Raw genomic sequence first — 13,240 nt, forward strand, 5'->3', positions numbered from 1 at the left:
GGAACTGATTGTGAACAAGCTTAAGAGTCGGCAAACATGCTAGCAGCTAAATTCAAGGTTAGCATGCTAACAAGCTTGCAATGAAAATATTGATATGGTGAAGTTTAGCGGGTGTGATGTTTAACATGCAACATATTACTATGTCATTATGATTTAACCTCTAGATTATCTAGTATCTAGTATGAATTTGAATATGTCTGCACCATAAAGATGGACGACATGAATGATCCCGAAAAGTGAAGCCAAAGCATCTCCATTGCCACCTGGTGACAGGCTGCATTAGAGATCATATACCCCACTTCCTCAATGTTAGTTGATGGGACATGGGCTAAACTCAAAAGTCAAAGTAGGAAGTACACCACCAAGAAATCACATTGTTATATATTCAAGTGTAAATTCTTCTTCTTTGGTTTTGTTTGTATCAATGGGACTTCACCACCTGCTCTGGCCCCTAACCATTATGCATGTCAGCATTCGTACCCAGGACATTTTAGCTTAATTTCTGGATAGTGGGAGGAAGTGGAGACGCATCGTACATTTTTATATACAGTTAATGGTCTGATCCAGATTTCATGGCAACCATTTCAATGGTTGTTGAGACCTTTGACTCTAAATCCCGGATGAGAACAGTTGGGCGGGCTCTAGAGCAAACGTCAGGGGATCATGTTAGTCATTAAGATTGGTCCTCTGGTGTCCAAGAAAAACTACAAAAAGTTGTTGCATTGATCGGATTAGTTGAGTGGCAGTAGACAACTTTACTGCTTTTCAAACCCTCTTTCTATTGAGCTGCCGTCACACGTCACACGTGATGCAGCTCTACAAACAGTCGCCTGCATATTAGTAATGCTGCTGTGCATCATGTCGACTACGCACAGCTATCTGACTCATTAATATTTTCTACGTGTATCACCGTCAGAACTTGTTGAGAGATGATGCGACAGGCGTGATGAGTAATGTGGATCACTGCGGTGACGTCAGTGCCTCGCAGGCCCTCACCTGTCAGCAGCCCGTCACACACTCGGGTGTCAACGCATGAGTGTGGATTGTTGATAACTTTTAGTGACTCCACCATGCGCATTCCAAACATTGTGTCCCTCAGCACAGCAATACTTAAAGCCAAGTTATCATTTGCCTGACATCCACTTCCCTGTTGAAGGAGATGGCATTCCCATTATGCCCCAGTGTGATACTCCATGGCCCTTAAATCACTGTTGTTGACTGAAAAGTGTGTCAGTATATTCCAAAACAGGGTTTACATAAATCTAGAGTGAAGATGCTCCAGTGGTTGTACTTAAGTATACATTTGAGTTAGGCCTACTTGTGCTTAATGTGAGTATTTCCACTTGAAACCATTCTACTCCACTACATGAAAATGTTGTACTTTTTAGTCCACTACATTTATAGACGTAGTTACAAGACACTTAATAGATTAAGAAATACCCAGGGCTCATTGCTGCGTGTGGGGAGCAAAAAGTGGTCCCATCCCACAGAAGAGCTGCTATAGCTCCCATGCAGAATCCCTCTACCACTGTAATGAAAAACATTTTCAAACAATTATGAATATTGTATTCTTCCTCCCTAAATCCAACACACTGGATCTTTAAAGTTGCAGCTGGTAGGTTTATGAAATAGTTGAAACGTTCTCAATTGGTCTGCTACAACTTGGTTCTTACTCACTTAGTATAATAATCCAATGATGTAATAATATTAACATGTCCTTGCAAGCTAATTTTTCTGACAACAAATTTTATTGTAGGGAATATAATCTATTGAATGTGTTACATGTTTTATCCTGGAGCATTACTACTCTTAACAGAATTTATTTAATATTACAAAACAAATGGTTCACAAATTGTTATGAGTTGTAAATCAAAGAAAGCACGAGAATAACATTCAGGGGGAGCGTCCACTATACTTGCCACTGGTGATGTGAAAAGCTGTCACTCATGTGACAGATGTACAGCACCACCCCCCCCCCCCTTCCCCCTGAACGCTGCTGGAGAATCCTGATGGTCTGCTTCAGAGCCTCATTACCTAATCACCAGCACAGCTACAGCGGTGATGCAAACGATTAGTGGAAGACTGTCCTCTGTCATTTATGTTTGTGGACATTTTTCTGTTAAATTATACTCTCCTTTGTTTATTTCTCATATTTTCGAACAGAATAACTAATAGTTTTAAGGCTGTGGTGCAGACTTGACAGAGAAGCCGGTTCTGTTGCACTTAAAGACAGTTTAGGTCGAACTGACTTTGACACTGTAAAGTGGTTTCTTACAGTTCAGAGACTTAAAGAAGTTTTAAATATAATCCTGAATATTTTATTGCATTTGTTATGACTCTCCTGTGAACCCCCCCCCCCCCCCCCACTGTGCCTCTTTAAACATATTTTTTTTTCTTTTTTTCATTCTCTAAAGCTAATGGTTTACTGAACTAAATCTAATAGTTGCACGATCGATCTCGAGAAGTCCGTGTCACTCATTGTGTTCATGTGAAGCCGTGTTGTGTCCTGTCGCCGCAGGTGCTTTTGAGGACGAGGATATCATCCATGTTGAGGGGACAGTGGACCCAGTGAGGGACATGGAGATCATCCACGAGGAGCTGAGGCTGAAGGATGAAGAGATGATCGGCCCTGTTATTGACAAGCTGGAGAAGACTGCCATTAGAGGCGTTGACAAGAAACTCAAACCAGAATATGTGAGTCAATGTCCCAGCAGGCCCTTTGCTCTCCCTCACAGCAAGGCACAAATAATAACCCTCCCACACACACGGCCAAGGAGAGGAAAAAAAAAAACGTGTGTTTTTTTTTAATCTCCCTCCAATATGTCTCACCCCTCCCCCTGCCCCATTTTTCCCTCTCTGAGATTGAAAGTGATCAGAGGTCAGGGGTTTTCTGCTGTAGAAATCATTAATAGAGAGTTACTTATTCAGCTGCTGACCCTGGGTCGCAGCACAGGGCTAATGAAAGTGTTTCCACACAGCTCTTTACATCTAAAGTAATACTCAAATCATGGCACCGCTCTTGCTCAATGCTCATACACCTACAGCAGTTCGGGAAATGGTGTAAGGCCAAACAGAGGGTGACACGTATTCCTATACCTCGCTATGAATACCGTCAATGTTTAGAATACTCTTTGACAGGGGAGCCTCGGTCATATGAGGTGCAGAGCAAAAAAAAAAAAAAACCGCAGGGTAGGATCAGAGAAAGAAGAAAATCCATATACTGGCTGTCAGATTTATGCTGATGAACCACACGTTCGGGTGGCCGTATTGTTAAGGTAATGAGGCTCAGCACCCAACTTTAGCGATGATTTGGCTGTAAATGTCTCACGATGCCCGTCCCTCACCGGAGCGGGATGAGATGGGCCCGCGTGCGAGGGGATCCGGCCTTTCACTGGGAGCGGTTTGCCCAATTTCAGGCCCCAACACGCCGAGGCTCTGACCACTCATTACGCTAACGAGAGGGGCTATTTCACCTGCTGTAGAGGCCCCTTGCCTGGCTGGGTCCCCCCCCCCCCCCCCCCCTCCTCCGTCCTTTCCAGCCAACAGCACCTCCCCACACCCCTGTAGCCCCACAGACAGGAGCCATTCAGACAAGGCAGGTGGCCGTTTACGCACATAATTGCTAACAATTTTAGGCAATGAATAAAAATGATCTACATTACTTGTCAAAGGTTGTGCACACGTCGGTGACTGAGGATCTATAGAAGATCTCTTTAAATGGCAAAGAATGGCACTTATCAGAGGCTGCACCAAGCTTTTAGATGTGTGTGTGTGTGTGTGTGTGTGTGTGTGTGTGTGTGTGTGTGTGTGTGTGTGTGTGTGTGTGTGTGTGTGTGTGTGTGTGTGTGTGTGTGTGTGTGTGTGTGTGTGTGTGTGTGTGTGTGTGTGTGTGTGTGTGTGTGTGTGTGTGTGTGTGTGTGTGTGTGTGTGTATACACATATTTATGTCTTCTGTATACACATCTAACTCTATGCATCTATGTGCAGAAAGAAACAACGTGCTTGCAGTTTATTTGGTATATAGCCACGTTATGATATGAAAATTATTTTCTGCAATTATTCACATTGTGAATACTTCCCTAAGTAATTTGAAATAAGATCACACTGGAGCCCTATGGGATTCTATGTTGACTTTAAATTCCATGAGCAAATATAGCTTTATCCTGTTTGTAGTAGATTTTATAAATACAATATATTGACATTAAGTTGAGAGGGAAACTTACTTCATAATTTAGTATTCTGGTTCTTATCACATATACATAAATCTGTTACAATTCGAAATGACAGTGACTATTTGAGACAGATTAGATCAAACACATATTGTCCTATCTGTGACAGTGAAAATCAAATAAGACTAAAACTACATGTCAACATTTTTTGCCTGGGTTCATCAAGTCTTGAAACAAGTCTGCCATATAAATGTAGGGTAAGTAGGAAATGCACTACATATTTAGATATAGAAAGATATAGAAATAATATAAAAATTACAAAATCACTATATGTATTATTACTGAATTATACTTTAACATTGTAATCTAAAATGTATAATTTAGGTTGTCTGTTGGGAAGTGGGTACAGCTAATTAAAAAGAACAAAACCAAAGTTTATATTTGGTTTGAGTTGCACTTGCTCTCTGCTGCAGAATGAGCTCACAGTTGCAGATATGAAGAAAATATGATTTTCAGATTTTAACAGCCAAATCCAGAATTTTTGATTTATTTTTAAAATACTCTTCGAATTAAAGAGGTGCTTTATATTTCATTTCAAATTTTACACTGATTACATTTTCTGCCGGAGCATAGTGTTACATAGATATGCATTGTTTATGAAAATTCAAATCCATTTTGCTGGTGCTGTGTTTACAAGAACACTGTTTCATCGCCTTTGTCCGTATGAATCCTCAAAATCCCTATCCTCGCAAAACAATAATAAGAAGCCGGCCCACCAGCGGCGCTTCATGGTGGCAGGCGTATGTGTTTGACCCCTGTGGGACCTATATGCCTTTTATTAACACCTGCCTGTTAGAGGAACGCTGCACGGCGGCTGCGAGCTGATGAGGGAAACCTGGAGCGGGTTCGGCCTGTGTCACCGGCCGTTTGCTGTTTCCATTTCACAGATGATTAATCTCTCTGTGAAGACTTGGGCCGGCGCGGGCGGAGTGTATGCAGCCCTTCCTGCGCTCTCTCCCGCTGGCTGCACTCTGGCTGCCTGACTAAAAGGCCTTTAGAATTCCTGTGGAGAGAGATGTGCAGAGAGTGAATGCAGCTGGCTGGGGGTCAGTGTGTGGAGCTTTTTCTGCCATTGTGTAATTGAGGCTCTGGCAGGATTTTTTCCTCAGTTCTTTCAAAAGGGAGTATGATTGTGAAGTGCTGCAAGGGTTTGGGGAGGGAAAAGGAGGTAGGGGGAGTGTTGCAGGGGGTGGGGGAGTTTTTATATGAAGGGGGAGGTCAAGTTGACAGGAACAAAAAGAATGTGTTCCGCTAATTTCTGTGGGGCTGGATCAACAATAATGGGCTCAATTTCTTTATTACAAATTTTATAACTACCTCCCACCCTTTTTTCCCGCCCTTTTCCGCTTCCAGATCCTGTCGAGGCCCAGTCTTGCCTGTGGTCTCAACCCACAAGTACCTCGGAAATGAATGCAACATACATCGCTGGAAATGCTCAATATTTTCTCCAGAGGAAGCGTTTAATAATTTGTTCGGCTCCTCGCTAGTGCTTATCCAGTATGACTGCCGTTCTGCAAAGTGCCTGAGGAAGGCCCAATAATTTACACCTAACTAACCAACTTCCAATTAGTTTCCCCGCTCTTTCCAATTTAGTCTCTCTCTCACTCCGTCCTTTTCATTAAACAGTCCCGATGGAATATTGATGTGTTAAACTGAGACACCCCAGAAGGCATTTTGTCATGATTTAAAGGAGGGAAGGGGGTCTCGCGCACGCTCTCCCCCGTCAAAGCCAGACCACTCCTGCTTGAATGCGAGCACAGCCATTGTTCATTTTGGCATCAGGATGCCATGCATTTAGGAAATAATTACCCCATACCCTGCTGGGTTTATATTCTTTTTCATCTCCTTTAATGGTTTTCTTGTTCATTCTCTTTTAACCCCAAACAGGACGTTATGTGCAAAATCAAGAGCTGGGTAGTGGATGAAAAGAAACATGTCCGCTACTATCCGGATTGGAACGACAACGAGGTAAGCCTTTCATGTTAAAGTCAAATCTATTAATATGATTTATCTAGTAAGTAATTTTATCCAAACTGAAAAGAAGTACAACTGCTTCCCCCTCTCTTTTCTGCCTCTTGAGCAACATGTCTTTTATGCAACTCACTTGTTTATATGTCTTGTGTTGTTTGTATTTTGACATGACCTTTTTGCAAGCTAATGACATCTTTCAGTGCTGATCTCAATTTGAAGGCTTTATAGTCGCTCCCCACTGAGGCTAAAACACCAGACCTGAAGTCTGTGCTGTCCTCAAAGGCTCCTTTGGAAAAGTTTGGACTCTCAGTTCATGCCCTGTCTGTCTTGATCGCAGATCGATGTGTTGAACAAATACTTGTTTTTGACATCCAAACCAATGATTTACCTTGTTAACCTCTCTGAGAAAGACTACATCAGGAGAAAGAACAAATGGTAAGTGCCTCAAAGGTGTTCTGGAGGCACCTCACTGCATCCACTAATCATTTCCGCAGAGCTTTTCCTCAACTTGCATACATCGATTCCTACAAACTTTCATTGAATCTGCATTGCAGCTCTAAAAAGCATGTGTGCATGCCTCTGCATATATGCATGTGCCGGGGTGTGAGAAGTGTGGGAGTGTCAGTTGATCTACTGACTGTGGTCTCACGCTGACAGAGAGGGTCATATCCTTGCGAGAGGATCCGCCTGGAGGTGGCACATGAGTAAACCCCAACACAACATCCAGCCCCTGCAAACCCCCGAGCAGCCTCCAGACCCTGCAGTTCATTAAGCACATGCAAGCATATGGTCTCAATTTTCCATCAAAACTTCTCATTTCCATACAATATTAAAGAGCAAGGGCCTTAGATGACAAACTTAAATAAACATATGTACTTTCAAAGCCAAACTTATAATTAAAATCGTGTGGAGACAGAAAAAAAAATTGCTCCTTAAATATTTTCTGAAATTGTTTTGCAGCCGTAACATTCCCGCAGTTCACGATGACAACTCAGGCTTGTACTCAGCTGTGTGTTTTGCTCTGTGCTACAAATAAACAGGGATTTGTACTTTTTGCTTTGCGGCCTGAACTCACTGAGAATTACCTTTAATGCACTAATAGACACATCTTCTTGTGGCGCTATGATCCTCCACATTTTTAAAAGTAATGTCATCTAGCCCCAGTGAGCGGTGATCTGGAAGGCTGGTGTTAGACGTCCATTACTTCTGAAAGGGCTACTTTTCCACACTACTGCCGTTTTGTCAATAACACCAACTTGTGGATTGTTATCCCACTTTTCCAATTGCCCTCTAGGCTTGTGGTGTCAGTTCTTCCAAAATTTGTTTTTAGTGGTTTGCCTGGCAGCATTGTATTACAAGGAGGAGTTGTTTACCCAAGACTGTTTGTTAAAATGTTCCTGACACGAAAGTATGACTGTCAGACAGAGGGGAGGAGGGAGAGAAGTCGTAAATCAAATGATTCATGGTATGTGGAACATCCGTCATCAGTAGGAAGAGAGGATTTTTTTTCTTTCTCCATGTTCAGTGTGTGTGTGTGTGATTTTTAACTGTCTGAAATGCAATAAATCTGAGTGCGTTTTTTTAAAGCAGGCAAACAGTAGTGCTCAGGTGTCCTGAGGGCTCCCCGGTGAACAATGCCGACATCAAAGTGTTGATGTTTGACAAGTGATGAGTCACTTCCCTTGTCCGGAGAGGAGCTCACACCTGTATGGAGATGATTACAGGTAGATCTAGTTGGCCCTAATTGTACAATAAATGCTGCTCTCAGACCTAATGGCAGCTAGTCTGCAGCAGAGACGCCAGACTGCCATTTGGCTGTCGCCATGCTCCCGTGTTTTTCCACCGCCACAGTTGAGATGATGATACGGTTAAGGTCTATTCAAAGCAAACAGCAAGACAAATTGCAATCTCAGCTTTAATGTGCGTCGGGAAAGATGGCGAATCCCATGAGGCAAATAAGCCAATTTTATCTGTGTCTCTCAGGACACAGCAGTCAGGCCATTTCACAGTTTCACTTTTGTTGTTGTTATATATTTGCTGTGTGTTGTCGAGTGCATGCTGCCAGTCAGACAGTAGGTTAGTGTTGTTTATTCTAGCAACATTCTTTACCCAATATGATTTGTGGGGTTCTCCTCTTTGAAGGTTATTGTGTTTTTTTATTACAGACACTTAATAGCAGGCTACAGAGACACACATGGGCAACAACAGTAGTTGTATCAGACTTTTTGAGCCTGCGAAAAACTGTTTATTGTTAACCAAGATCATCCTCTTTGGAGTGTGGGAGCCACATACCAGGCTGCCCTTGTTTAGACAAGAATACACAGTATTAGCTTTAGCAAGCCATCATTAATGGAGGGATCAGACGAGGAGCAAGGCCTCCTTTCATCCCCAGGTTCTCTGCTGGAGACAGTACATCATTTACTGTTGAGAGGAGCACATGGCTCCAATCCTATACAGTGTATGTGTATGAGAATGCGTACATGTGCATGTTTGAAGTCTGTTTCAGAGGCGACTCCATGCTCATTTGGATGCTGGCGTAATTGCGGTGTGCAGATCAAAGGGACTCGGGCCGAGTGATGTTCCAGAGGAGACTTTACCACACAGCCCTCTCCTCTGTGCGGATGGGGCCGCCTGCTGCTCACCGCTCCCCTCTCCCCTCCAGCCATGCACTGCCCCCTGCACATCCCCGCTCGTAAAAAATGATTAAGGCTGCATTTGTCATGTGTTTATTACTGAGAGGCATTGCATGATAGGGAATGGCATCTACAAGAGTCTATCGAGAGGCTTTCTCCTCTTTCCCCCGGCGTCAGTGAGCTGCCTGGAAGACTTGGTCACATGCCGTAGTTTGTGTGTGAGAGAGGGTCATTAGGACACTGGTGATGATGTGGGGGCTGCAGCCTGCCCAGCGTTAGCATGTTTTCACTCGTTCAAGAGAGTTGCTTATCAAGCATGTTGCCCCCATCATCATTATCACTCTTTATTTTGAATTTATTGAGTTGAATTTATTTGAATTTATATTGAATATTTATTCAAGAGAATGAGGAGCAGTCACATGTTGTAAAGGCAAGAAACACGGCTGAGAATCCTCCAGATATGCAGTGATGTTTTTCTTTCTTGTCAGTTCTTTCCCTGATATTTCTCTCCTGATATTTTTCTCTTCTTTTGGACAATGTCTATTAAAGTAAATTGGTGCCTCTTAAGTAGATGTGTTGACCTTTAAGGAAACTAGCAAGTGTGACCTGTCTGTGAGTGCCTCTGCGGTGTGCATTCTCCTGGTGAGTGTAAGAACTGCAGGTTATCTTTGCTTGAGGCTTCTCTCTCTCGCTCTCTCTCTCTCTCTATATATATATATATTTATATATAGGAATGTATTAATATAGGTACAGCTATATTACTTTCATTCAAACTTATTTATTAATTTGTCTCTATGATATATATATATATGAATTATTTGCCTCTCAGACTATGTGAGATAAGGTATTTTTGTTTTGGTATAATTCAGGTAAATACATAAGTAAAAAAGTCAAATAGTAAAGTTGATTTGTGATTCATTAATTCTGTACTGCAAAAAACATTCTTATAAACTCATCCTGACTCATTACAGCAGCAGATCGTCAGGATGAGGATGACAGGAGATCATGTGAAAGTATAAAAAAAAGATAAATATAATATAATACATAGAACATATCCATGACTCTAAAGTTCAAAGACACCTTGTTTATGGAAAGCATGTTATCAGAACACTTACCTGTGTCTGATTTCTGAGGAAAGTCATTTGTTAAAAGGTAAAAGGAGAGGGCTGGAAATATTGTATTTTTGTCCAATTCTCAAAAAATCGGTTAAAAGATAAAAATCCCGAATGAATTGATCCAACAATGTTGTTTGTGAACACAGTTTACTTCCCCTTAAGTAACATTCGCTGAAAACTCAGCAGTTGTAGGAAATGATTTGTAATACCTCTGTTTTTTAGAGAGTAATGCTTCGGGTGGGCGGGAGGTGACATGTTTGGAAAAGGAAATCCAGCCACGGTCACTCAGGGAGGAGAACAGCAGGGAAATGTCTCGTTGTGAGTCTGATACTTCATTTGGCCTGTAGGAGGAGCTTTGACAATTAAATCAGAGGAAGCCCTGGCATGATTTTCCACTGTCGCACTTGCGGACCCTCGTGTCTGCAGAGCTTCAGACCTGCTTACACAGAAACACATGGGGAAACAGATCCTTCATCTGCACCGCTTTGGTGTTGACACGTATTTTGTTAAATTCATGTTTTTGTTTTGAAGAACCCCAGTAATAAGTTAAGCATGCCCCGTTGTTGTTGTGTGATCATTTTGACAAACGGCCTTCTTTGAGTCGTACCCATCAACACTTGGAGACGGAGGGGGTAAACAACTGAGGTGGAGGGGCTGCTGGTGGTGGTGGTGGAGGGGTTTACTGTGACTCACTGAAAGCCACTCCATGAAAGTAGTCACTGCAGCCCACTCCAGCTACTCCAAACCATAATTCCAATAAACACTAAGCTGAAACTTTATTGAGTGCAAAACCACTGGCTCCATCCAAGATTTTAGGAACTACCATCGAGGGAGTTCACTTTTCAAAGTGCTGTGGGAGATGTACGATCGCTTGCGCCCTGTTTTTTTTGTGTGTGTTTTTGTTTTGTGCTCAGCCTCGTCCACTCTCTCCTTGTGCAGTGTGAGATCCATGAGAAGCACTTTCCCATGCTAAGATGTGTACCCGTACTGGCCACAGTGGTTCCTAATGGATGCCTTCAGCTATAGCTCTCGATGAGAGAAAACAACAGGAGAGGTTGTGGTGTAAAACTGGAACAGATGGCGCTAATAAAAGTCCTGTCGGTCCAGTTAGCCTGGTTATTGACTGTCCCGAGTCCAGATAATGAAAGGACTTTGTTGACATGTCACACGTCACCCTGTTGTCTTTGTTGTCAAGACTCAGCGCTGCTGGTGTAACAATAATGAGACTAATGACCCTAAATCCAGAGACTTTTTCCATCCCTTGTTTTTTCTTTATTGACCTTCCGAGAAATCATTCTGCTCCTCAAAAATCCAAGACAGACTCTCACTTCTCCCTCGTTCATCGGGTCCGAGCCCAGGGTGGCTGTGCCTGAGTGAGTCTCCTGCAGCTCATAACGTATGGAGACACCTCTGTGGCAGCACAACATGCTCGCTTGCTTCCGAGGGGCGCCGTGGGAATTGTTTCCCCCCGTAAAGCCTGTGGCCCCGGCATCGCAGACATAAAAAGACATGCGAGTTTCAAGTCCTTCTAATGACACATTTTGATTGTCGAGCTGTGCTTTTTATTATCTTTGTGATAAGGTTAAGACCGAACACACATGCGTGCCACGGTGAGTAGCCTGCAGCCTTGGCAGCTCTAATGAGACAAATAAATGAATTTAGTGTAGCCACATACAGCTCCTGAATGCTTATTATCAGGATTATTGTTGAACTGTTGTGAATGGGGGGAGGACGCGGAGGGGGGCATGATTGGCTGATGTTACATATGTCCTTGATTACCTTCCTTCTACTTTTATTCTAATAAGTGGCATTCTTTGTACTCCCTGGGACAGCTAGACAGTCTGACACACGATGAGAATAAATATTGCATGTGGTAGACATTAAGCTGTCATCCTGGAAAAAAAAAGAAGAGACGGAGAAATCCGTGTGGCATTCTCCGGCGCTACACTTTGCCTGCTCTTGTCACAATTGTCACATCTTGATGACTCCCCCCCCACTCTACCCCAGCCCCCTTATTTTCTCTCGCCCAGTCAACTGCTGTAAATGACAGTGGATACCCCATATAGAGAATTATTTTGGGTGATGTAGAATGTACTTGTCTGGGTTACTGTTTGAATTTCTGATGTTTGCCTCCCCCCCCACCACCACCCTCCCCTCTCGACTTAAACAAAGTCACGGCTATGATAATGTGCCCTCGTAAAACCCCCCCCCAAAAATGTAATGGTGTGTTTGTTTGGGTTTTATCCATCATGTGCAAACGTTTAAAGTCTAAATATTCCTCTTTTAAAAAGAAAAGAAACTTGTTAAAAAAAAAAAAAGAAGGAGCTTGTTACCAGCACATCCTTGAGGTTTATCCGAGGTGTGATGTGAGATGATGCTCTTAATTAAAGCTGCTGATTGCTTTGAAGGCGGAAAGAAGATGACAATATTGGCGATTTTGTGTGCGTCTGTTTGTGTGTGTGCTTCAGATCTCCTCTTTCTTCTCTCAGACACCGATGTGTAATGCCATTCCTCCCGGCCACGGCCGCAGGGAGCAGGGAGCATCTGCACTCTTGTCGCTCAGGAGCTCACCACTGGGTGGATGAAAAGCTTCCCACAGAGCAGCCTGACTTCCCAGCCTCAAAAGCCACCATGAGCTCATACCTCTCATTTCTGTCTCCCTTCACGGAGGAAGGAAAGAGGGAGGGGGGGGGGGGGTTATTGTGCGCTCTGCGTGCCACAGCCTCCTCACCCCCAAAGCATGCTCGTCCCTGCAACCTGGCACCAGGAACACAGAGGGGACCCACGGGTTTATTACTCGCCGAGTCTGTGCCAGCCATGCACAGATGTGCCACGGTTTGTGATTCGGGTTCAGGTGTCGGCTCCCTGACCTGTTGGTTTGTCAGGGGATGCAGGTAGTGGATTATTCTTCGGCGTTCAATTTCAATCTGAAAGGAACACAGGCTGGAGGTGACGGCACCACCTTTCACAGGCTTAACCGGGCTAAGCACTCCTAATAAAGGCCAACCTGTATGAATGTGTGTCAGACGCAGGCCCAGGTCATTGTCTCAGGTAGCTGCCCCTGTACTTCGGAAGCTCCCATTGTTTTTCTCCTCCTGAGCCATTTAAGCAGATCAAAGCACTGACAAAGCCCAGGGAAGCCTTAGGCATGTGAAACACAGGAATTATCCCCCCCCCCCCCCCCCGATTCCCACATAAAAAAAGACAGATAGACTATAGCTCCGGAGGGTGGGCCCCTGTGGGACACCTCCATTCAGAGCCAATCTGTTGTGGAAGCTGCAGTGGGTTTTTGT

General features: G+C 43.6%; 1 protein-coding gene across 1 annotated transcript in view; it reads left to right on the forward strand.

Moving 5' to 3' along the window:
- Positions 1 to 13,240, forward strand: part of LOC128456255 (obg-like ATPase 1) — a 45,114-nt gene that overhangs the window by 21,044 nt on the left and 10,830 nt on the right. The window contains exons 5-7 of the mRNA XM_053440349.1: positions 2,519 to 2,694; positions 6,116 to 6,196; positions 6,537 to 6,634. Coding sequence (XP_053296324.1) covers positions 2,519 to 2,694; positions 6,116 to 6,196; positions 6,537 to 6,634 — 355 coding nt within the window. The remainder of the gene's footprint in view (positions 1 to 2,518; positions 2,695 to 6,115; positions 6,197 to 6,536; positions 6,635 to 13,240) is intronic.

Source organism: Pleuronectes platessa, chromosome 14, assembly GCF_947347685.1.
Source record: "Pleuronectes platessa chromosome 14, fPlePla1.1, whole genome shotgun sequence".
NCBI lineage: Eukaryota > Metazoa > Chordata > Actinopteri > Pleuronectiformes > Pleuronectidae > Pleuronectes > Pleuronectes platessa.